Source organism: Gavia stellata, chromosome 15 (assembly GCF_030936135.1).
Source record: "Gavia stellata isolate bGavSte3 chromosome 15, bGavSte3.hap2, whole genome shotgun sequence".
NCBI classification, from domain to species: Eukaryota; Metazoa; Chordata; class Aves; order Gaviiformes; family Gaviidae; genus Gavia; species Gavia stellata.
This window is the reverse complement of record NC_082608.1, coordinates 19,185,918-19,213,283: the sequence shown is the minus strand read 5'-3', so window position 1 is coordinate 19,213,283 and position 27,366 is coordinate 19,185,918. Positions and strand designations below refer to the sequence as shown.

Here is a 27,366-nt window from a genome sequence, read left to right as displayed (position 1 = left end):
ATCATGTTTGCAATCCCTTATACTGACAGTTAACAATGTCAACACTGCTGCAGCTCCTGGTAGTGCTGTCAAAAACTGAACTTGAGGGAAGATGGATTAGGCATTCTTGGTGTGGCCACACAGACATGCAGACCTCTAACTGAGCTGGCCTGTCTAGGAAGCCTCACAAGCACCAGTGTGGTGCTGGGCCTGGACTGAGGTACTCTGTGTTATGCTTGGAGCTGCACTGGGTAGCAGGTCACACCCTTTTCAAGACGGACATTAGCAATGATGAATAGAAAAATGAAGTGGGTTTCACAGCTTTCTTAGTTAGCATTACCAGTGGCCTGGAAATAAGCTGGGGAACACCTTCCAAGGATTTTATCAGTCCCAGTCATAACCACAGGGGACAAGGCAGACCCCCAGACCTACCCATTGAAATAAATTATAAAACTTCCTTGGCTGCTTTAGCCACAGACTCTAGACTGAGACTTCAGGCTGGCAGCACCTATGTGCAAAGCCAGCATTGTTCCCTCTGCGAATGGAACCGATCAAACCGCAAGTGGACAGTGTGTGAACTGAAGCTTGCCTGTCTTATTGCAGGCTGCCTGAAGCGAGGCGGTGCTCCCCAGCAGGCCCCAGCACCGCTCCTCTGGCCAGGTGGAACCAGCGGCGAGTATCCGTGTATGACTGCCCATTGAGGTTGGGGCTCCAGAGGAGCTCTGGCTCCACTCAACTTTCACAAATTCCACTCTTCGATATTTATACAGACCAGAAGATAATTTTTCCAGTTACCAACCTGCCTCTAAGTTTAATGTGTTTCACAAGCTGTTTGGTAATTAATCCAGGGGTGATACAGATCACAAGGTTAATATCAGCTATTTAAGCTCTGCTATTTATTGCTACTTCCACATGTGGCTGAGCTACATACAGTGAAGTAGTACAATACTCCTGAATCATCATTATTAACACCTTAGCATGCCAGTACTAAATGCACACATGTGGTTTCTAATTAATTAATTCAAAGAAGTCAATAATGTTGGAGCAGATTAGCTTCCCTGCTAACAGTACTGCAGAATTACAAATAAATGCAGTAACGGCCACTTGAATTAGATGCTGACTCAGTACCTCAACTGAACAGGATTCCTTTTCTCTAACCCATGTTAAATATCTTCTCTTGCTCTGCTGTTTAGCGCACAGACACCTTTCCCTTCTCTCGTTTTTCCCGAATGGAAAAAAATCTGGGAATTAAGAGGGGTCACCTAGCAGTGACGTTCTTGGCTTAGAATAGATGAGCAGTGAGCGTTACTGCCCTAAGCACAACATAAAGGTATACCCCAAAATCCACTTGAATTCAGATTGGTTTCCACAGTTGGAAATATTCAGCTTCTTGTTTCATCTATTCTCTCTGAGAATATTTGACTCTACCTTTAAAACATATGCAACTTTGTCCTTTGGATAATCCCTCAATAGTATTATCCTGACTTTTTACTTTCATTGTAAGATGCCATTTCCCAGTGTACCAGATTTTATCATGCATTTAAAAAATCTTTATCCAATAGCAAGTAAAAGACAGAGATAAGTTTAGTGCAACATTTTTCCATGGAAATTTCCTAAGAAAAATATGTATATGAATATAAAAGTAAATCATCATCTCAGCAGAATTTTTTTTCTTTTATACTTAAGGCGATATTTTCTTTTTCCTGTCAGGCCCTGAAAATGTTCCCTGAGTCATGTGGTTTCAAAAATGTAGAATTACCCTCCTAAAAAGAATGTTTTACAATTCATCACCAGGACTAAACCAGCTGCAGCTGTGAAAAAGCGTTAGCATATTAGCTGTTATATTACAGACAAATCTTTTATTTATTTTGTGCCTTTAGCTCTGGAGATTTGGAATGTTCAGGATTTTCTCTTTCGTTCTCTGCTGCAAAGTCACTTACTGAATTTTCACTAGATAGTTTAATTTTGATTGTATTTGACAGAAGGAACTTTAATCCACACAATATGTAAAAAATATTGCATTTTAACAAGGGGTTTTACTTCTGTTTTTATTGTCATGTATTGAATAGAATAGAATTAAGCATATCAGGGATGAGTTGTTATTGGTATTTAGGTGCCTTAGGCTTACTAACTGCTCAAATATTATGAAGAAATTAACTCTGATAAAGATGATTTATTACTTTCCAAGAATGTTCATAGACTATTTGCATCTAGCATTAAGATTGCAGTGTAGGAATAAATGTGTGAGACGTAACCTTAAATCAGAGCTGTTCCAAGTTTGAAGTTTTAAGTTAATTCCTCTATTTTCTGTTTGCCACAATGACCGCTAACAGCTTTAGGTGGCCACCTAGCAAAGTGCTGAAGCGTATGCTTAACTTCACACATGCACATTTCCGAACAGAAAATTTCAAGCAGGAAAAAAGTCATATACTTTGATGGATATGATCCATAACAGTTACTCACCACTGTCTATTGCCAGAAAGAGAGCAGTGTATATGTTATTCTGAACATAAGGAGATTCCCGATCCAGGATAGCAGTGGTGCCAATGGTACCATTGGTAGGGTTAATTTCTAGCCAGCCTGCTGGATCCTTGTAAACTGAATACCTAAATAAAGGTATAAAAGTTGTTAACAAATTACATATCTAGACATAAAACAATTACATTACTACAAAAGAATATATCTTTGCACTCACTGGCTTTCATGGGGTGGATCTCTTAATACTTAAAAAATACAACTTAGACCTTATGCCTTCCCTTTGAGATAGTTCATTATTGTTAGGCTTATCTGACAGATGGACATAGAGAGAGAGGTTTGAGCCAATTTCTTTGGATACATATGTCCCAAAGCTTAGTACGGAAATCAATATTTAAAACATTATGTAGGACCTGTTTCCTACTGCTATATTACACGGCCAGAGTACCTGAACACTTTCAAAGGACCTCTGCAACAACACTGGTATGTACAGACTTCATGAATCCTCTCACGGTCCTCCTTTTTCCAAACTCAAAATTCTGGCTGGACTAGGAGTTATATTTTTAATTTATTTTTTGAGTGTTTTTCATCTTTTTCATACAATTAGTTGTTTTGGGTGAGGCTGGAAATGTAATAAATTGTGGGGTATGGTAGCAAAAAGAGAGTTAGACTATGGATTCATTAGGTCTAATGGGAACTGGTTATATGCAGACCCGGTTTGCATACATTTGTTCTGCAGTCTGTGATCTGTAGTTTCCTGCTTCTGATGATTTCAAATAGATGCTCACAATCTTGGAACAATTCAACCACATACATGTCTAAATAAGGATTTGAAAATGCTGTCTGTCAAGATGCCTCAATACAAAATTCACTGTTGTGCTTTCTTTGCATTAATCGGCACAAATATTTAGACCCTGATACCGGAAATATTTAGAGAGATTGTGGAGTTTATGCATGAAGAACTGCCCTACTTGACTGAAGTATTAAACATAAGAATGTTCATGATTAGGGCCTAATTCTATACTCAGTCAAATATATTAAGTAATATAACAACACAGAGCTGAATTAACTAGTACCAATTCCCTCTCCAATGAAATGTGTTAATATTTTAAACTAAAACTCCAATCATATAATCAATACTGAGTATAATAACCTGTTTATCTTTTTTGCATAGGTCATAAACAGCCATACAATCTTCTATAGACATTTTAAATTGTAAGTAATTGACATGAAACCTGTTATTGATTAATGAGTATGTGCCTAGCCAGTGCCTCATAGCGGCATTCATCTGAAAGGTGTCCTGTGTGACAGTGCTGCCAAAAATAATTTACCGGTGCAACTATTTCCTGAGGGAATAATGAACAATAACAGATTGTTAGGGGGGTAAAAAAAAGTAAGTAAAATGAAATAAAATGGCAGTTGCTAGAAGAGGAAAGAATAAATTGCAGGCCAACAAAGAAAGACATAGTCTCACTGAATGCTTATTTCAGAGGCTTGCTTCGGTCTCTTGTGCCCTCTGGAAAGTGGAAAAATAAGTTGTGATTAGTTGCCAGGTCCCTCTAGCAGAGTGTTAAGGGATGTCCATTTTCATAGCTAACAACGAGGGGTCAACGTGTGGCTGTCCTATCCAGCTGGCTCTGACCCCCCAGTCCTCATTTCAGACCTCTCAGTTCTGTATAACTTATGCATTTTCATTGTCCAGTTATTTTGATCAGTCAGAGTTTGAGAACTTTGGGTTTTTGCTGGGACCTCAGAAGAGCTAGGCAGAGCCACAGCTCTGAGCTGTCAGATGTCCGAGGTGGCCATTAGCATCATCCATTATTCATGCAGCAAATTTTACTATGTTTGAGCAGTAGGCCTGATCATTGGCCGAAGGTAAAAGAAAACCAAAAGCAAATGACTTAGTGTATGGCTCAAGCTTAAATTCTGTCATTAAGACAGCACTGTAAAAGGCTATTGAATGAACTGAAGAATGGATCTCTTCCGTCCCTCATCCCAGGAACTTCCCCTCCAACATTTGAAATAATGCCATGGGAAGGTGTCATTAAGCAAAGATGGGGGGTTTTTTCCCATGTAAGTTAGGAAAGATTAGAATGGATTTGACTTATAATAGCCTTTGAATAATAGATTTTGGGCACAGGCACCATACTATTCAGCAGGAAGAAAACTTAGTTGTTGAAAAGGGAAAAGTTCTGGGCAAACTGGTTTCCTCATGCATAAATGAAGCAGTGCACACACAGGTAACTCAGGCCTGAGTACCTCAGGACAGAAACATAGACCTATTTTCCCAGCCCACAGATCAGGTATCCATTGTAACTGGACTAGCTGGAGGCAGTGCAGGACTCGACTTTATGCCTTAGAAAGCACAGGGCTCCAGAATCCCTATGAATTTGCCATGTGACCCACAGGTCCATTTAAATAAACTATTCTGTAGATTCACATTATACTTCAAAGACTGATAAAGTACTCTTATTTCAAAAGGAGAGTCCAAAGAAAAAATACTGAGTTTTGTCTTTGGAAAACAAAATCGCTTTTAGAAGAAAGCGTTCTCTTAATTCATCAGAGAAATACCTCTCTTACCAAAAAAGTCATCAGTTGCCCCAAAATTTCTTTGGTGTACCTTCATGGGAAGTGATATTATGCTACAGAAGATGAACATGACTAATTTCAGAGGTGCTAACAGGCAACACTGTCCACATGACTGCTGTTCTTTACCAAGATTTTGCTTCAGGTTTGAAAAATGCAACCTCCTCAGGGCTGCTGAACCAGATTGACTTTTCCGTGGTGTGTAGGAACACAGTGGTGTTCAGGCAGCCAGTTTCAGGATCAAAAATTCAATATATACAGCCATGAAAAATTCCACAGTTTTATGAGTTATTACTATGTTAAAATAAATTAAAGGACAAATTTGGAAACCAGAACCTTTTGGAATTTATGAGAAAAAGAGACAAATACTGAAAACACTTGGCTTATTTGTGCTCCCACAAAAGTCACTCAGAGTTTCACCACTGGCTTGCCCAGGAGTGGAAATTATCTCTTAGGGAATATGCGGAAAAGAATCAAAGGCAAATGCTAGCGCATAGTGAGATGTTCCATCAACCCAACATGTCCTTCCACTTAACAACCAGTTAAACATTAATCAATATCTGGGCTTTATCTCCTGTAAGAATAAGTTATTAGAATAGTAACAATGCAGATCATTATTTCATTTCTCTTCTTTGTTTCTTTTTTTGTTGTTGTTTTTATAACTTTGCAGCAAAGGTATACACAAAAATGTGAAACAAGGGCAGCCTAAACAATTCCTAGTCTATTGTAAAACTGCAAATTCTCAATTAACCCCGAAACAATTTAAGAAGATTCAACACTTCTAAAGTAATGAGAATTTAAAATGGATTGTATTGTCTCCTCTGATTGCTCTACAAAGCACTGTTGGCTGTGCAAATAAAAAACTGAATTGTATAACCTGTGATTTGGCACAGGATATTGTAAAAGCAGTACTTTGTCTTTCCCACCACATTTTTCACTTATTGTAAGAGTATATTGAAGTACAGTTAAGATGATTGTTCTTTGTTCATTTGTTTCAGGCTCTGCTAGCAAAAGGCTTAGAATAGAGTCATTAAGAAAAGCACTAAAAAAAATAAAAGTATAGAATACAAAGTTTCACTTCCTACTTTTGACTTTAGTGGGATCTGCTGATAGCACAACAGTTTTGAAAATCAGACCTTTTTTTTGGTGGTTGAACATGAACTTATGTGCCTGCATGTACCTACTCAGTTTTGAAAAATCATAAGCACATTGATACATCTTTATGGATGTATACAGAACTGTGTTCTCTGGTGTGCCAATTACTGTTTATTCTGGACTTATTCTACATTGCACTAGTGAAATTTAGTGCTGCTTTGTGGGGTTTCTTTATTTCATTGGGTTTTTTTAAATTTTGAATCATGCCAACAGTTTACAGTTCCCAAGGGCTCGTATGACAACAGGGCATGGGCAAGTGGGTGTAACCTATTTTGATTGTGACCTTCTTGCACTAGGTTCACGTTCTTGCAGAACTATAAGCTAAGTATTGCAAAGGAAGTAGAAAAAGCAATTCCTTTAGACTGGAAATCGTCTGCTGCAAAGTTTAAGTAAACATCTTAAATATAGACCTACAAACAGATGCAGAGAGCTATAGATGCAGAACAAGAGAACACAAATCAAAATATGTACTCAGCCTACTTGGTGCAGAACTAAAATAAAGTAGCAAATATAGAGAAATAATTTAAAATTTATAAATGTCATCTTTCCCTTCCTGCAACACAGGAAAATAATTCAGAGAACAAACACCTCCTGGGGCTGCTAGCAGATATGCATGGTGCTGCTGGCTGACAGCTTGATTAGCACAGAAGATCATTACACAGGACAGTGGTGATAACATGGATGCAGAAATCTAATCAGAGCCACAACCTTGCACTAGCCACAAAAAGAATTTCACAGCCAACAGTGCAATAGGCCAGGGTGTCATAGGAGAGCAGCCAGGCATCTAGGCACAGTGTCAGATGCTGCTCTTGGCAAGGACTTCCAGATCCTGGTAGCTGCCAGACTTTTCCCATGTGGAGTCAAGGGGGCTTGGCTCTTATGCTTTAACAGAAAGAGAAGGCAGGCAAAGGAATCAGTGCCAAATCTATGCTGAATGACACATCTGCGCCCATTTGATGTGTGGCATTGACAGGAGTTAAGGTGAGCAATCTAGATAGGCTTGTCAGGGCGGTGGTTTTCAGCCTTGCACATCTGGAGACTGCTCAAGTCACGTTGTACAGAGACTGTATGACCAGAAAGACACAACAGAAAAGTAATGGTACAGTGGCATTGGCCCCATGAAATATGTGCCTGATTCCGCAATTAGGCTTTGCATAACAGGGCGAGAGACTGTAGGCAACAAGTTGACACTGTGGTGGACTAGTAAGCAAGGCTGGTCTGGCTGAATTAGGACTTGGAGAATTGGACTTTAAGTCCCGTCTCTGTCACAATGGAATTAGGGAAGCCCTTTAATTCATGCTATGCCCCCAACTCAGCTTTAAAATGGTGAGGATGTATTTCTGCTTTGAAAAGCTGTTAAAAGGATAAAATCTGTAAATCATTGCAAAAGGACTGAGAACATACAGCAATGAGGGACAACAAAAGTACCAAGATAGACAGAATAGAAGAGGATAATTTGAATAGCTTTCTAAGGATGCAGAAAGATATTTACTGGCATTTTCAAGTTGTGTAGTTGTTCATCTTAATTTTTTTAACTATGTTTAAAATAGAGTTAAATCCAGATGAGGAAAAATTCGTATTCTCTGTGATAAAAACATGTATATATATGTGTGTATATACTTACTAGTCTTGGGTGAAACTGAAAGTGTCAAAATACTGATAGCAACCATTTTGATACTGTTTCAATCTCACTGGCAGGAGTCAGTATCAGAAATAGAACAAAGCTTATTCATACATTAGATTTCCACACCATAGTTGCTGCTTTTATGGCCAGAGAAGGGCAACGAAGCTGGTGAGGGGTCTGGAGCACAAGTCTGATGAGGAGCGGCTGAGAGAGCTGGGGGTGTTCAGTCTGGAGAAGAGGAGGCTGAGGGGAGACCTCATCGCTCTCTACAACTGCCTGAAAGGGGGTTGTGGGGAGGTGGGTGTTGGTCTCTTCTCCCAAGTGGCTAGCGACAGGACAAGAGGAAATGGCCTCAAGTTGCGCCAGGGGAGGTTCAGGCTGGATATTAGGAAAAAATTCTTTACTGAGAGAGTGGTGAGACACTGGAATAAACTGCCCAGGGAGGTGGTGGAGTCACCATCACTGGAGGTGTTCAAGGAATGTGTGGACGTGGCACTGCGGGACATGGTTTAGTGGGCATGGTGGTGTTGGGTTGATGGTTGGACTTGATGACCTTACAGGTCTTTTCCAATCTCAGTGATTCTGGTCTAACTGACATAAGTTGAATAGACCCAATATTTCACCTAAGAAGTATAGATACACATTTGTATTTGGAATGAAAAGCATTCACATTATCCACATATCTGAATCCATAGCAATTCACCTACAATTAGGTGACATATTGAAGTTAGCATATCTATCTTGCTCCTGCTGGGACCCTACCATATAATGGCAGCCTCTGACATTTTTCTGTAAGTTCTTCATGAACTATTCAAGTCAAATGATCAGTGGGGAAGGTAACTTTGTATTGTCTGTGCCTAAGAGCTCAGCGTGAGAACTCCCTTTTGCCTCTGAATGAAAAAAATCTCTAAATATGGATATTATGTAATCTTTAAATCAAGCCAATATGAATTTCATCTTATTATATCAATTCCACACGAAAAATCAAGAGCGACTACCTCTAGGAAAAGACTCACAGGTTTTTTGGAGAGGCTGGTATAGCAATTACAGCATAAATATATGTGCCTATGTAAATAATGGTGGTTCTAAGAGAAAGACAAAACCATTTCCCAAAATATAAGTGTAAGATTAAAAATCTGGATTAAAACTGCATTGTACTTCATATGCTTTATGTACAGATGACATAATGTAGAGCTTAGAGATCAACCTGCTTCTAATCATGCTCCATCTTTTCCACTGTGCTATCATTACCTTTTGCCTGCACTAATTATGGCAGCATATGGCACCAGAAAGAGTAGAAAGGAAACGTTATTGCAACACAGCAATTCTCCAGCTGAAATTTACTCCAGACTCATTAATGATGACATACTGCAGGTTTTCTGCTATCTGACTATATGATAACAAAGGTACTCCTGCTCCCATACTGTTTTAAGTTACAAGCTTTGGGAGAGCAACTTACATTTCACATACGTATATTCACAGCCTTGCACAGCAGGGTCTCTAATTGCTAACCCATGCTGAATAGAAACAATAGTAATAATTCTCTAACATATATTACATCTAACATTCTCTAACTATATTAACATTTGATATTGTAAAGATATTTTTTATGCAACTTCCAGGCTTGGTTTTTTTATTTTAAAATGTTTGTGTCAGCAAAGCCACTGGCAGAGTATCTTTGGAGCAGCTGTGGGTTTTCCCTTTTTTCAGATATTGAAAAAAAATGTTGATGAATAAAATGTATTAACTTCAAGCTGCAAGAGAATATACAGGTTTGCTTTCCATTTTATGCCCCGATGTAAAGCTACTGCCTAAAATCTTCTGCTGCAGCCCCTAAACACTATGTTGTATGGGTCAGTAACACATGATCCATGGTCCTTGTGTTTACTGTGACAAGGCATGTCCTAACAATAGAAAGGAAGCATTATTTGGGATAACTGAATTCACCATATTAAAAAAAAAATCACAGAAATGAAATAGAGAGATTGTCAGTATTTACCTTATCACATTAGCTTTAAGTATACTACCAGTAAGCAGTTCTGTGGAAAATCAGTTATTTAAAAGGGCTTTTCATACCTCCTTTCAAAACTACTTCCTCATGTGCTTTCCCATTTGGATACCCAAATACGTTTTTCTTCCTTTATGAGCCTTGAAGAGCTCTACAATTTCTACCGATCCATATGACAGGATGTCTTCACATCCTTCTGTATGAGATAAACTCAGAGGCTGGTACCTTGCCATTCAATTTAGAAGCACCTGGATCTGAGCCCGCGTGTGAGCATTACGCTGTTTCACATCTCTTTCAACAGTCAGCGATGGTCTGTAGTCCAGCAAAGTGCCAATGCCAACCACTCGTCTCCAGTGCAGTTGGCATCCGTCTGCCTTAAGAGTTTGGTGCCTTCTTTTGCAACTCTTTTTAAATAAGTGCATGCAGTTAGTGTGGCAGTGTTGTCAGAACTATAAAATTACTATTACGGGCACAAGATCATGACAATTTCAATATAACTCCGCTGTTGCTTAGAGTGTTCTGTTATGCAGGCATGTCTGAGTAATAATTCAAAGCTAAGCCATTTTTCCATGATTTATTAGCAATTCAAATAACACTGCCTGAAATAACAAAAGCATGTCAACAGTTAAATGGCTATGTGTTAGGAGAGAGGGGCAAAAACTGGTACTGGTTTTCATATGTGCACAAGCTACATTGCTGTTGGCAAGTGGATATGCAACGCTACTCTGGCACTTGCTAAATCCCCTGTTCCACATTGCTTTCAACACACTGCTCTGTACCTGAGCACATGGGCCTTGTGCTTCCTGAGGGAATGCATCAGGCAATTTCACTCTGTTTGTAGACATAGTGACTGCTCAATGAGCTGTTTGCAATAGGTCTATGGTCTGCACACAGGGGACTTGGCTACTAGGCAGTTCAGGTATACACGTGTCTCACTCATCCTGATTTAGGACAAATGTGACATTTGAGGATCCAGAATAACAGTTTGGCAGTTTTGGGGAACTGGGAACATTAAGTATTCATAACAGAGCTAATGAAGATCCCTGTTGAATAACGGCATTAGGTTTGTCATCCAACTCATAAGATGATATAACAATACATGCAGCCCTAGTCAGCCAGCTGAACTGGTTCTTTAGTTGTAGCATTTTTCTTTTCATTTTCATTTTTCTTTTCACCCCTGTAATACGAATCAACAACAACAAAAATAATCCTGCATTAAGCTCAGTGCTACGAAGAACAGCCTGTTACTAGTACTAGCTAATTTAAAGCTAGCCCAAGATATCTATCCACCGTGCTGTGGGGACAACCAAAAAAACATTTCCATTGCAGGTAAGGACTAAAAAGCAGTCAGAGGATTTCATATCACAGGGAAAACAGAAGCATAAGTGCTTCATCACAGAATGTTATTGGGACAAAACGTAAGCATTCATTCACCAAAAAAGCTACAGGTTCTAAGAGAAATGATAAAGGCAACAGTACTGATAGCCCATTAAAGGGCTTTTTCAGGTCTTCTCCGGTCACTTGTATAAAGGTACGTGTTGATTACCAATCATCAAGGCATTCAGAAACTGTCTTCTATATGTTTAATTTTGTGGTTCCACAAAACAATCGCTGACAGTTTTAAAGACTTGTTTTGAATCTTAAACCTAACTGCATCTGGCCAAAACCTTGACGTACACATATCCCTTGTAAACATGCTCTATTAACACAGAGTTAAGAAAGCCCCAACAACCTTCAAAAGATGCTGTTAAAACGTCAGAAAGGAAATCTAACCTGTCATCTGTTTGTACTTTCCATTTGCCATATTTGACTTATACACTACAGTTGGCAAACTAAGCATAGTTGGCCATCTTTTCCCATTAAACATGTGATCATACAAAATACATGGTTTTGAATTTGGATGGAAATGCTGTACTAAAAGTGTGGCTATATGCTAAATATGCAGCAGGCTGTAAAATATCTCCTGCAGTGCTCTCCTGCAGAGATTTGGACATGCTCAAATTACTTTGGCTAGATCCTTTAAAATAAAAAAAATTAAAATATACAAAGCAAATTTAACTGAAATATACTATTATTAATCAGAATAAACATATCATTAACACAATCTAAAACCTGAAATAAATCACATTTTCTGGCGAGATTGTTGAGAAAGGTATTAGGTCTGATGCTTTTTTAAACTTACTGAAGATAGAGGATTTATGCCATGGCCATTTTTCAGCTTCATGGAACAGATTTATGGGCTTGCAGACTGTCTGTATTTTCACAGGCTGGAAATGTCAACTTAGAGTACAATTTAAAAAAATAAATTAAAATCCCCATCAATGTTCTGCCACAAGTCACTCTGTGCATTTTTGGTCACTGAAAATTCATGTTTCTCTTTGATAAACTGGACATATTCCAGGGTGAATTCATTAGCTACGCACTAGTGCATAGCTTAGCTCTGCAGGTCGGGCATGACAATCTTTGTAGTAACTCACTGCAGCGTTCCCGGGTGATCCTGAAGTTCCTCTCAAGTTTCTAGGAGTTTATGTACAAACATAAGCATGCACATACTTTATTCTAACCCTACCCGAATAGGCATCATACTGCTCTGGCTTCAGTGCCGATCTGGCACATGAAATAGTGTAATAATCCCCTCCTCAGTGCATGCATATCTGTCAGGATGTCCAGTGGACAGCATATATACAGTATTAAATTCAGTGGTGCTGCACAAGACTGATATATGTTGTTTTTTAAGGTTTATACAGAGTCATGTTTTGGTCAGACATTCGTTATTAATACCAGTTTTCCATTGAGTCAGTCTCAGGAAGAACTCATTTCAGCTTGTTCTAAAGAAATGTGTATTTTACAGAGAGCCAAGAGCAGGAATGCTGTGGTACAACAGGGCTGAGCATACAACTGAAGCTCAGCAATTTTTACTAAAACTCCTCTGTGCTGTATAAACACAGAATATTCTCTAGAACAAGCTTCCATTTGAGCCTTCTTCTTTCAGTCACCCTTTCAATTTATGAATAATATATAGATATTTACAGCAAGAAAAGGAGTCTGCCCAATGCTTTGGAGGACAACTTGCCTCTCCTACAGCCTTTCCTGGCTGGTATCTGTTTTATGTCAATAAGTCACAGGAAAGTCTACTGAAATGTAAACCAGATTTTTCAGAAATATTTCAGCTATTTTTTTTTATTCTTATGATTGAAAGTGTACTTTTTTGATACAACATATTTAAAAAGGCAGACAAAATAATAAAATGGAAACTCTAGACACTACTTGGTCTAGACCAATATGCCATTATACTTAGAAACACTATTCTATTTCCAGTTTACAAAAGTAAAATTCCAATTTAAAATCATAATTAAAAAAAAAATCAGCTAGAAATAATAAAAATGAAATCTCCCTCCACCCAAAGTATATTTTCTACAAGCAACAAACCTTGGCATGAATGATTTAACTTAAAAACTAAACAAATAAACAAAGAGAACAAAAAACCTGCTTACTTCCATCTGTTTTGCAGGTAACTGGGCTGCAATATAAACATTGTTTTATATGGGTGGAAGGAGATTATAATGCTGAGGTGTCTCTGCTTGTAGAATTTTCTCTTGGCTTCCCTCGGAGCCAAGTGCAGACCCAGCAGACAGAATTAAGTAGCATACCTCTCAGAAAAACGTTTTTTGTCTCATTCAAGTAAAAATGAAGTATTGCCAATACAGGCAAATTGGAGCATATGGGACAGCATAAAAAGGTCAAATGAGAGAGCTTCAGACGCTCATCCTTACTGCTAATGACAGATCGATATATACCCAATATTGTCTCCTGCTACTCACTGAGTCAGAGTGAGCACAGTGGAAATTACAGGCAATGTTGTAAAACAAAATGTTGGGGCTATTCTGCAGCAGACTTAGAAGGCAATGAGCTCCTTTGCTCAGACACTAGTGACCAAGCATTTTTCAGGCTGGGGCTCTAATCTCATAGATTTTAGCACTGGAAGTGGTTCCTGTGCCCAGAGGGAACAGTTTGCAGGGCTGTGGCCACATTACAGACAGTATTTGCTTCTGTTTCCATCTGCAGGGCACTTCTTAAATTATGCACCCCACCTCACCACCTGAGCAAAAAGATTCATCGTTTCAGCTTTATTTTGCTTGTCACATCAATGATTTAGCAGGTTGGCTTTCATTGCAATTCTCTATCTACAATATGATCAAAACAGAATTAAAAATTAGATGAAATTCAGTTTCTAGTCCCCTGCCACTGAGAAGTATCAGATGAGAAAATAGTTGACTAATTAGTTATTTGTGTGGAGAAACAATAGGAGTAAAACCCTTGGTAAACATGAAGAAAGTAACAGGAAAGTCATTGCAACTAGAATAATAAAAAAAACCCCTAACACAAAACCTACAGCAATTAATCAAATTAAAATATTAAAATTGTAATAATGAGGCAGTCAAAAAAATGTTATGAAAAGGAAAATATTTTTTGTTATTATTGTACAGTCTTTCAAACATTTCTCTATACCAAGACCTAATTTTCATTTTTTTTTCCTTCAGGGCAAAAAAGTCCTAGAAGCTGAGGTGTAACAAAAAAAAAAAAAAATCCACAAACTCATTTATGTATTTTTTAATCAGAAGTGATTAGGGCTATGGTTAAATGAACCCAGAGGCTATAACTATTTGAATTATTCCTAAAGCTAGGGAATAACACACCATATCTGGGACTAACACACTAGTATAATCAGATTGTTACTGTTAGAATAATTGTCGACACATGCAAATCAGTAAAAGTTTTTCATTGTAGCAATTGTGCCTCAAAAGCTAATCAATGTGAGATGAGCTGGAGGTTCTTTTATAGACTACCAAGAGAAGGTTTTGGCAGTAAAACTCTATCTTCTGCACATGCCAGTTCTTTGCAACTGTGCTTCCAGTAAAAGCAGCTTCTCCTGCTGCAAATCCATTTGCTGATTTCTCTTTCACGCGGGGGCCCCGCTAGCTCTTGAAAAGATAGGAAATTTTTTATAAGAGCCCAGCAGATTCACTACTAAAATGTCACTGTTGAACACAGCCGTGAAATAGCACATTTCTACAGATTTAGTGTGAGTTATTTTTTTCCAAGGGATGGGCAGAAAAGAGGTGAGAAGTGGCTCACTACTGCGAAGCATTAGTCTGTCCAGATCAGTACAGCTCCTGTTGGACTGCAGATCCTACTGCCAGGAGCTGGCTTGTCCCAGCAAGGGATTACTTCTGTCAGCTGCCATAAAACCTTGGGTTTGCCCTGGCTAATACTAAAGCCACAAAGAAAACACCTTCACCTGGAAGCACTCCCCCAAAAAAGGCAGAACAGGGGAGCCGCGAGTCTCGGCTCCACTGCAGGTTTGCAACCTGAGCCTGTGTGATACAAACATATTCACAAGATCCAGTCCTGGCCCCTATTAACATCTGTTAACTTTGGGACTCATAAGGAAGGAAGGGAATTAATGTTTCTGCAAATTAATTTCCAAAACGAAAGTGTAACAAATTGGTGGATATGCTGAATAATCATTTTAGCATAGTTTACGTCCTCTGCCAATCTAAGGCTTCGCAATTTTGACGTCTTTCAAAGCCGAGGTTAGGGCAGCAGGCATCCCCTGTGCACTACTTTATCTGTTTCTCACACACTCCCCTCTTTTGTTTCCCTCTTGTTGCCTTTTTCTCATCAAAACTTTTCCAAGAATTACAGTCCAGTATAAATCTAGAAGACGGTGGGACTAGGTTATCCCAGAGATGGGGAATAACCCCTTGTGAGTCTGAAAATAATTAAAAATGAAGTCTAGAGCTATTATAGGCCATTCCCCTATTGCCAGAGGAGCAAGCAATACCAAGAAGGACATTTTTTGAATTGGTTCCTGCAGATTTAGCAGAATGACTCCTTTGATACTAAACATGCACAACTTTTCCTATTAATTACAGATGTTCATTGGGAAGCGATGAATGTTCACAAATGACACAAATGGAAAGAATGGTGTCTAAATCTGAACATACACAGGTGGGATCTCTGGGACCACAGCCTCTGGCTATTCTCAAGGCATTCAGAATTATTAACAGCATGACTTTCCTCTATCTTATCCCTTACTACATGTAGTAATTTTTACTTCTTCAGTGCTAGAGAAAATGCTAGGAAAGAGTGCTGAAACTATGAATTTCATATGAATTAAAACTGAACTGCTCCCTTGATTTATGTGGGGGAACCTACACTGGAATTTGAAAGAGGAAAAATGTGAGGTATTTTGTCATGCTTGCTAGTACAGAAAATAATTACCTCTAGCAGAAGATTAAATTATGATCCTCAAGGTGGAAGATTACGCTTTTGCCAGTGTTTTTCTTTTTTTAAAGACTGCAACTTTTACTAGGGAAAAAATGTGCCCAGTATTTGAGAGCTATAGCATTTGTTTTGGGTTTTTTTTACATTAGTACCTGGAAAAAATAAGGGAGGAAAAAAAAATATGAACTACAACGGAAGTCAGGAAGTAGGTGTTAGCCAAAACAGTGCTATTCCAAATAAAGGAACCTTATGAATTGTTAACAGAGTTGAAAGAGACTGTAAACATTGCTGAATGGACAGTTACTTAAAAGTTAATGAGACCTTGAAAATGTAGTAGCTCAGTGAAATGTATTCTACTACAGAAATCTGGATCACAGCCACAAAAAGCAAAAATATCAACTACATAAACATTTTGTTAGAAAATAAGTTCCAGACTCACAAACCCCAACCTTGAAATCACCAGACAACATTAGTTAAGGCTGTAAAAGAGATGCCACGAAGGAAATGTCTGCTCAGTCTGTCAAGTCAAGGTCAGCAAAGATAAAGTGAAAGGTTGCAAGCAATGAAGAGCAAAAGGCTGAGTCTCTGTCTTGGATAAAGTGGGAAATACTCATCCCTTAAACAGGAACATGAAGTCTCTGCTATGAAGGACACGTAACTACAGCAAAGGACAGACTCAGCGATTCACTGAAAAGATATCACATCAATCATGTGGCAATTTTCTTAATCCTAAGTAACTCCATTATAAAGGCCAAATACTTCAAACAAAATTACTTGAGACCTGGGTCCTAATTCCATGAGATTTGTCTTCAAGAACAAAAAAAAAATAAATTAGGGCTCCCCTGGCTATATCAGTTATTTCAGCCAAAAAATTTACATAAAAGTTTATTTACTGTGATGAACCAGCATAAATATTTTCACTAGCTTTTTCTTAGCTTAGCAATAAAGGCAAAGAAAAAAGGGACTAGCATAAGAAAGGACAAAATTTAACTCACAATAAATTGACCGTGCAATAAGTAGCAATTCAGAAAGAAAATCTGTGAAGAAGCTGATACTGCCAGAAAAGTAATCGAAGTATTTTCCTCTGCTGACAGAGCTGGGGCATTCCTGAGTTGGCTGAACTTGCATAGGACTTATTTCTACGATTCAGCTATTTCTAAGGTGAGCACTGTAACACAAGAGATGATAGGACAGCAATAATGTTCTGCTGACTTAGAAAAGCCTCTGAGTTTCTTGGCAGGTTGCAGTTAGGGGCCTGGCAGGAAAACCAGCCCCATTCCTGCTCATTCCCTCTCCTTTCTCCATCAAGCACATAACACTGTCCCCCCAGCTCTGTTTAAACTGCATGTATGTGACAGCTAGTATAAAATATGCAGCTGGTGCAGGTTTCCCTCTCCAGAAACTCATTTTGGTGAGATGTTGGTTGCTAGTCTTATGATCGTGAGAGTGTGTTTTCATGTATTTGACAGGCATAATCCTGAGTGGCAAAGATCCACACTGGAATCCAGATTTCACCAAAGTAAAAGCAAAACACTGGTCCTGGGAGTTGAGCTGAACCTGATCCAGGCAAAAAACCTGGCTTGAATCTTGTTTTTCCTCACATTAGAGCACTGCCTGAGCTGTTATTTGTAGTCTTTGCTGAATGTGGAGCTGATCCCCAGAAGTATATTTCATGTTACCAGTTCACAATAACAACTGAATTAATAACTGACATCCCTTAGAGAGAATTTGTTCAACAGGGAGAGCTGTGTGAACCTGCAGCAGTCTGCAGCATCACCCCTCAGCCTATTTTGTCATCCTGCAGAGCCACGCGCTGCCATCGCTGCCACAGCCTGCAGGCTCCCAGCAACGCCTGCCGCCCGCTAATCCCCGGGCACGCCCCGTTACACAGACCTGAGCATACACTTACATTTACACATTTCCCATTACCTTTTTGTTTCTGTACCTCTGGGATGGGCACCTGTGGGTAGAGCTTTATCAGCAAGGCTGGATGGTTTCACTAACCTGTCTCCTGTACCCACCACGACATCGATGCCAGCTCTAGACCAACAAAATGCCACTACGTTTCTCCCTTTCTCACCACCAGATCCCTGAAGCAGGGAGCTTGACAATAGCAACAGCGGTGTGCTGGAAATTCAAGTTCCTGCGGGGACATAGCACTGGGAGGAGGAGACGAGGAATGAAAGGTTTATCCTGGCTCAAGCACTTCATGGGGTCTTCCTAAATGCTACCTCTAGGGAGAAGATATGGGGAGTTCCAAACCCAGTCAAAATATTTTAGAATGAAACAGAATCAAGTCAGGACGATTTTGGGCACAGTCGGGTGCCAACTGATGAGTGAGTTAGGAGTTAATTAACTCCTTCCCTATTTAATCTACTAAGCATCTATTATGAAGGTTGAATTCTCTAAAGGTCAGTGCAAGAGCAAGAAATAAGGATGTGGGTTTTTTTAAAGAAAAGAGTTAGGCTTTTATAAACTTTTTTTTTTTTTAGTAGCCTACATTTTCCTGTATTTCCTCTAAATTCCTAGTGTTTTTTTCATGAAAAATATTTTACACACACACAAGTGCATGCAAATAAATTTGTCCAAGAAGGATGTCTCAAGGAAATTGTATGAGTTATTCACACAGATACAAGAATTGCTCTGTGTAGGCATTACTTTTGGAAAATTATGGAGGCCCATATGTGAAAACTTGTGCTAAATTATGTCCTGGTAAAAACCATATCCTTACCATCACTCAGCAGCAGATTACGTTTTCAGTTGCATATTACAATACATGAACATGATAATGTTAATTTCATGTCAACGTCTACGTGAAAAATACATGCAAGGCTCTCTAATGTTTGATTAATGGTTTGACTTTATCCAGAAGAACTGGAAATTCTCAAAGGGTTTTATAAATCAATGAAGAGCCAACAATTTAATAACTTTGTTTCCATAGAAATAGAACTCAACTAATTCCATAAAATATGTCACTCTGGTATTATTATTGCAGCAATTAAGACGTTTTTCCTTTTAGTTCTTTAGTTTAGCTTTGTTTAAAAATAACTGTATTTGTAGTAGGAAAATAGATTGTCTTGATGCATTTGTATAGTTATGTAGCCCACAGGAATTAACACCCACTGAGTGAAAACACTTTCCATCCTTGTAGCATTCAATAACAAAGAAGGGAAGGGTAGATGAGAAATTCAGTAACATGTGTGATAATGTGAGTATATAATATTCAAGAAAAATTCACACTACCGTCCAATCCGATAATATGAAGAAAAAGGCACATTTATTCCTGGCTAATAATAACACAAACTAAGCTTTCATTTTTTTCCAGCTGATTTTGAATATACTATGCACTTCATGGGTGCAGTTCTTACAGAAGAAACTTAATTAATTCTCTTTCATTCTTTTTGTAATAGTAGGCAATTTCCTATCTGAGGTTTATTTGACCAAGTACACTGAACTACACAAAAAACATGCAACCACTTTCTGTCCTAAATTTTGGTGCAATGTGTGATACCATGTCACATCTTTTCAGTTATTTTAGGCCAGTTTCTTTTGTTTGCCTAACTCACTATCTTTAATGACCATGACAAATGAAAAGGGAAGTGTGATTTACCTTTTCTAATCTCTAGGAATCAGATTCTCAGGCATTCAAGCTGTCCAAATGCACTTTAAAATCCATGGACTTCCCTCCTACGTGTCTGGCCCTTATCACTTTTCAAGATTGTGTATAACCGTGTCTTAGTTGTTTTATTTATAATGTCATCAAGCCTAGGTTGTTACATTTGTTATAGGTTGCTGTGCTGAATCCCCCCCTTCCTGCCTGTGCCTTCAAGGGATGTTAGGAAAACGAAATACTACTTTTCACTTGTTGAACAAAAACATTACAAGTCAGATTCCACACTCAGTTATATTCACTCGGGGGATATTCATGGTAACATCCCTTGTCTAACTGATGTTACTGCAAAACAAATTTGGTCCTGTACATGTAAATATTAATAGAGAATGCTGACAGAAATTAAATTCTGCTAAATATTCTGAAACGTATGTCACAAGATATAGCAGGATTGAGAAAATAGCCCTTTTATATGTATTTCAACATATAATATATGACCTATGAAAAAAAACAGTGTTTTTCAAAAGAAATAGAAAATTAAAGGATATTCTTCACAGGGAAAATTGTCCTTTATTTGCTAAAAGGTGAGTTCGTGCTGAACACTTCTCAGCAATATTTCTTTGGAGGTTAGAAAGCATCTTTTTTGTTAGGGTAAGTATCCAGTATTCTGTGTGCATCTGAATGCTTGCTCTGATATACTGCCTACAACAAATCTACTCTATACAGCACAATTTTTATATCATGATCATCATCATTATAGCCAAGCCCCTTCCAGATGTACATTAAGCAACATGAAAAATGTCTGTCATTTAAGAAATCTGCTGGCCAATGATGGAAAACGTGAAGAAGTTAGAGGAAAAGCTCCACATAAGTAGTCGTTTATGACACAAAAAGAGCTTTCATTAGCTGTTACAGGATTAAGTACCGAAAAGACTGGAAACAGAAGAATTACAGTTGTTTGTTTAACCTTAATTTGCCACACGGACAGCTGCTGATAAACTTATATCTAGGCCTTGCTTGACTGCAGTGTGGTACCAATGAGGCAAACACTTTACCAACAGTCTTCCACTATTTGGTCATACATAGTTTTATTTTCTGCTTGATGTCTATTGCATTCAGTGCACACAATATATAGCGCTCTGTAAATTGAAGGTATTTAATCCTCTCCTAAGCTTCTTCACAACCATGTCTTAGTTACTCTATGCTATTTAACTCTGGATTGGGTGCCCAAGAGTTAAACTTCTCATGCACTTTTCCCTTGTCATTAGAGATCCGAATGTTTTGCCAGCCACCTTCAATGCAATTCCATAGTATCACTGTGGGATGAATTTTAATGTTTCAATTTGATAGACAAAAAATGGAAGGCTCAAGACCTTTAAAACTTAAAATATGTGCTATTTTTTCCTGAAATGACAGAACCCGAAATGAAAAAACTCACCTAACTGCACAAAGAAGGACTCGTTCAAAGGGTTACAGTTATGCAATGATTAAAGTTATTATGGGCTTCTTCGTCTTTTTTTCCCTTGTACTTAAAATCCTACACTCTGTAACAGTTCCCGTGAGTTAAACAAACGTAACACAATTGACATGGACATATGCAAAACTGAGACAATGTTGTTTTCTTTCTCTACTAAAATGTGTTTTAAAAACCAGTTAATAACTTAGAAGCTTCCAGGGCCAGAAGCAACTTTTGAGCGCTCCATTTTGAAGCTACAAACCTTGTGCCCTACTAATACAAAAATTTCTTGGTTTAGCCCTGAAGCATTATCAGATAAACTCTGTGGCTGCATTTGGTTTTTATGTATAAAATGCTACCAATGACCCAGGGCTGAATCTCCAGAGAGGCTGGGCCTTAGGCAGGTAGAATTCTATTGGAAATTTCCCATTCAAAAGGAAAAAGAGGAAACATCGTTCTGACAGGCCCATTAAAATAGGTAAATGTGTAAAAAATTCTCCAGGCTTTGGACTATTCAGTGAAATCTGGGTGAGACAGGTTAGTATCTCCAAGGCAATGCTATACTAAGTACTATCCAATGGAGCTGCCCCAAGGGATCACATGGATAATAATTATCTAGCTATACGTAGAGTAGGCATGCATGTCTCCATAGGCATATTTACCTAGAGCATAATGGTCATAAAATTAAGAAGTCAGTCCCTAGCAATTCACATTTGAACCAAGAATGAATCTGCAGGTTTACTGCTGCTTAACAAAGTGTATAATTTCGCTCTTACTCAGAAACTATTTTACAGAAATTGGCGTCCTTATTACTAAGTTAATAGAAAAATTCCAATTGAACTCTACAAGACTTTTTTCCTATTACAGTAACATTGCAGAGCTCCATTTAGTAAAAATGAGTACTTAAACCTTCTGACAATTTTCTCACTGAACTTGAATTCCACTCTAAGAATAACTGTCTGTGAGTCTGAAAGATGGGGTTCTTTATGCCTTGAAATGCACAGACTAGGGATGTCTTGCGGTTGAGTAGCGGCTGTAAACGTACAAAAGAAGTTCTGTGTATTTGGGACAGCTTCTGCTCTGAGATGCAATCCTACACCCAGATTCAGTGGGAATTTTGCCACTGAACTGAGTGTGTCTATGGTCTATTCTGTCCTTATTCTGGAGATACCAAATTAATGAAATATAGCCATAACATGGGCACCTCATATCTTCACCGCAGGGCAAAAAGCTATGAAAGAATTACAGTGTTTCCTTTTTCCAATCAGGACATGAATGCCAGACAACACCTGCTCTAGTGTCATCTGAGATCTATACCTGCTTTAAAGACAGAAGTGCTGAACTCCACAAGAAGGACAAGAATGGCTTAATTATATACTTCAACTTGATAACAGGATTCTGGTCTAGATGTGTTACCAGTCTTCCTGGAAAACTTTTATTTGAGTGCTTGGTTTTCCAGATTTTGCCTTCATATAAAATAATACTGGTCACGGAAGCTACAATCTTACATATTACCAGTCCAAATAAATTTCTGTCAAAGCACCACTGAAAGTCCTAACTACATACAGTCCTAACTTGGCTGAGTGGGACTCAAGAATTCAATGGCTTTAAACTATTAACAGAAATTCATACCACCCCCTTCCCTGTCAACTTGCCTCCTCACACAGTGTCCTCAAACTTGATAGCCAACTTCTTATAAATCAAGATAATCTTTACTTCTTCCAGAGGCAAAATCCTGCCTTTTCTGAAACTAGAAGAGAACAGTAATGACAAAGTGAGTTATTGTCAAGATCTGACTTCCACTGCAAGCATAACTTGTGACTGATATATCCTATTGTTATATTTCTCAAGAAGATCTGCAATATTGTTTAGTCAGTGACATGAAAAATGTGCCCTATAATTTCACAGTTCACAGTCATTCATTCTGAGTGCTGACATGGTTGAAATCATAATGTGACATAATATTGTTAAGCAGGATAAAGACAGAGGGTCTAATTAAACTCCTCTTAAATGTTACATTCATCCTTATTAATCAAGAATTTGGGATTCTTAAGGTAATATCAAGGGAAGTTAAAATTGGTTTCTATAGCTTATTTGATGACATGGAAACACAGATTCTCAATTCTATCATCTATAGCTTTAATATCAACATATTAAGTATGATTTATGCCAACAAAGTAGAGCAGATGGAAAATTTCAGGAATACGATCTTCTGACAAATAGTGTCAAGAATGATAAAGTCTGGCTTCAGGTAGCTGGGTTCATTGCAAAACTATGAATCATTGGATTGAGAATTCCTGGGACCCTTGCTTCAGGTAGACTTTAATAATGTAATTCAGACACTTCTGCTATTTCAAGGACTAATCAAAGAGAGAGATATTAACCTTTTTTTTCTCAGGAAAGGGACACTGCTCTTCAGGAGAACTGCCTCATTCAGTCTGGGTGAAAATTTGCTCTCTGCTCTCCCTCCTTTTCTACTACAAGAGGGTAAGATAAAAATAGGTGCTAGAGCACCGTGTTTATGTACATTAATCTTTCCCCCCAAAACCTTGGCAACTGCTAGGAAGAACCAAGCAGTAAGACAAGATGATAGCATAAATAAGATAGAGCAAACATGGTCGTTTCCCCACCTCCCTGCAAGGCAAAAGCCAGCATATCAAAGCTTAGCACCAACTGGTTAGCTGGGATTGTCCTTAAGCACTAAAAATTAAGATATACAAAAGCAGACAAGGAGAGAAGAGGCCTAACATCTGCCCCAACACAGAGACAGAGAATATCAGTAAGAAGAGGGCAAAAAGAAACAACAGGGGAGACTTAGAGGTGTTCACCACCAGGAGAAACACTAGAAGCAACTGAGAAATCAAGGACTCCTAGGGACTCTCCAAGGTGCTAAAAGGGAGGTGTGGACAGGTTGGCTGTAAGTTACGCAAGCATGGGAATGTCTATAAGTAATAAAAGGACTGAATAACAGGCTTTGAGAAGCAGACTATCAAAATCTGTCCACCACTCTGAGGAAAAGAAGGTCCTGTAATAGTATAGCTCCGATATTGAAGCTGACAGAGTTGGAAGTGGCTTTCCTGAATGGTTAGTGTTAGATGTTGTCCACAGCTTTCATAGAACATGGTTTCCAGATTTCGCAGATGTTTTCATTCTCTTGGCACTTGGATTTTACTCCAGTCATTTATTCTCTTCAGTCTCACCTCAGTAGTTTCCACCAGAGACTATTTCTTTTTAACCAGCTGCTTCTGCCACATTAATTCAGACTCAGTGACATATCTGCACAGTGCTGGCCAGCTACAAGACATCTGAGCAGGAAAAATAGGGCCTGATTTTACTTTTAAGCCATTATCACCCTTCCAGAGTTATATCAGTGTGGTCATGGGTATGAGAGGAGAATAAAGGAGGTACAGTACCACTCCAGAAACAATTTTGCTTCTTTCCCATCTTGCTGTAGGTCTAAAGAGTTTGCTGTGTGGGGAAAGAGAGGTTTGTTTATTGTGTTCAGTAAACAAAACCTGGAAGTCAGTTTGGTCAAACAATGACAAAAAAAGAAGGCAATGCATAATTTCATTAATTTTTCCTTTCAGATATTAATATTATGATAGTAACATATATATCACAGTGATTACCTACACAGATAGTATTAACACATTCAAGAAACAGTTTCCGTAAAAAGACTGTTTTGTAGATATTGTTGAGCAAACCATTGACTAGTGAGTACCTGCAATTATAGGTAGTAGTTGTGTAGCTTGATGGAATTGGCCAAGTTCTTTCTTTCAGAATTGATTAAATCTCTCCTTTTCAGCATTGCTTGCCTGATATGCCAATACATGCAGCTCTCTAGAGTTAGCGTTTCTGTGTTTCAAAATTTTGCAGGGAAGACAGAAGAGGAAAAACTTTTTGCTTCGAGCAGATTCCCTCTCTACTTGGCTTTCCTTCTAACTTTAAAAAGAGAAAAGAAAAGAAAAACAATTTGCCCTGTCCAATATACAGCAACTTCAGATCTAGAGATGGGCTACAAATTCCCAATGGCTGCGTTCAGGCAGGCTATAAATAAAACTGCAGAGCCAACTTGAGATGCTCTTGGGTGTAACTTACAGTGAAAAACTCTGCTGCTGCATGCTGAGAGCATGGCTCAGCCATTCATTTATAACAATAGAACTATTCTTCTGTCCGCAGAAGGAAAACAAATCTCCTGTTGTTATGAATCAAAGACAAGTCCTTCAGACTCTAGGAGACATATTTAACAATGACTAAGTGTGTTACTTCGTAAGTGTTCACTCTTTAAGACTTTCTATCCCTCTCTCATTAAATAGTACTTCTGTAAGTGATTGTAGCGTATCCCAAAAAGCAAGTTTATTGACCTCCACCTGCAACAAAAGTGCTTTAAAAAGGCTTGATGTGCAGCAAAGTATGCAAAATTGATCCCTTAAGTGTTTGTAAGGAATGTGATTTGAAGCCTCATCCTTGTTCAGAGGGGATTCAGGATCTCTGAAAAAATCCTGGCAAGAGACATGAAAAAGGCTTTTTGAATTGTCTTTGCAATTCATGGCTTATATATCCACTACATGTAAGGGTGGTGATTGGCAGCAAAGAGAAGTAACAGAAGTAAACTTGCTTTTTCCAGTGAATTCTCCTTAGTTTTCTCAAGTATTTGAGATTTGGCAGAAACTCACCGAACAAGAAATCCCATTTCAGTGTAGTTTCATCACTGTTTTACAGAATTTTACGCAATCATTTTTTTGACAAAGAGTATGCAGATCATGGTTGCCACCAATAAGAGTTTGGAACATTTCCACTGACTTCCACCAACTCCACAGGCACTGACCCCAAAGTTATCATGATGTCATCTAAAGCAAAATGTGGCCTAGTAGCAAAAGTTCCTGTTCCCAAAGTCAATGGCCAGTCCATTGTCCAGTGGCTCTTGGTGAAATGACAAATAAACAAACATGATTACTTTTAATTCAGTGTGTTAGGTTCAGCCTTACCATCCCCATGGTCTGCTGTTCAAGGATGAAGCCTCATTAATATATACACTTAATTTGCGGTATAGAAAAAGGCACTTTATGTAAAGAGAAACAGAGTCTAGCCACCTTTCAGATGGAGCAGTAGCTGTTATTTGGGAGTGATGACAATAATAAATACGTCTTTGCTCCCATTTACAGACTAGCAGAGCTATCAAACACACAGCCAGTACAATGGTAGTGCTATAGCAGACATCCACGCTGCGGGTTAACAGGCAGCTGGGTAGCTGGATCCATCATAGACTATTCTAATCTGAAATGATTAATCTCAAACAAATGGAGATTTACTGGTTTCATATTTGTGTAATTCCCCTAAATTAATGATATGGTGATATAAGAAGACCAGAATCAAATAAAAGGATGTCAACTTCCAAGCAAAAAATTGGCTTTCATATTACAACAGTTGAGACTTCACTGCTAAGACAATGTACCTATGCTTCCAGAAGCCACCATGTGGGGTCAGCTGGATTCAGGTGCAGGTAAAAAAAATTACACACAACAGACACACACACACAAATATATAACTTATTTACATATATTGCTTCAGATATTTTTGGCAGTCTTTCCTATTCCCATGAAACTCACTGCAGTTTGGGTTCCGTTTCTAACTTCTCCAGCTTCAAATACTGCATTTTAACCTACTTAATGAATTAGATATGCTTTAGAGCTATAATAAACTTTTCTTGTGAAGATATTTCTGAAGCATTGAGTCACATTGCTTACTGAGAATACCGCAATAATATATTTACATAAATAATTTAAAATCCAAGAGCACAGAAGGTAGTAAAAATATATTGCCATGATAAACCATGAAACCAAGGAACAATGTTGCTTTAATTAAAAATTACATATACACTGCAGTAAACAACTTATTTACACATAGTTAAAGGTCTAACTATTGAATATCCTGGACTTGTTGAATCCAAAAAAAGGAGAAAATACTGAAACCAATCTCGTCATACAGACAACATATTGAGGACCGTAACGGTGTTTAATTAAGATCTACTGTTAATAATGGATTTCAGAGAGTAAGGCTCTTCTTTTAATTTCCCAAGGTAGAAAATGTTATTAAATTTGGCCTTTAACTTCTCATTGACATGTACACTTGAAACTTCTGATTAAAATTTCAGAGGTTGGAAAGAAGCACCCAAAATTAAACTC

The 27,366-nt window shown here is 38.3% G+C and overlaps 1 protein-coding gene across 2 annotated transcripts in view; it reads right to left on the bottom strand.

Moving 5' to 3' along the window:
* Positions 1 to 27,366, bottom strand: part of CDH13 (cadherin 13) — a 535,620-nt gene that overhangs the window by 53,624 nt on the left and 454,630 nt on the right. For both annotated transcript variants that reach the window (XM_059824681.1, XM_059824680.1), the window contains exon 11: positions 2,443 to 2,585. In XM_059824681.1, the coding sequence (XP_059680664.1) occupies positions 2,443 to 2,585 (143 nt within the window). The remainder of the gene's footprint in view (positions 1 to 2,442; positions 2,586 to 27,366) is intronic.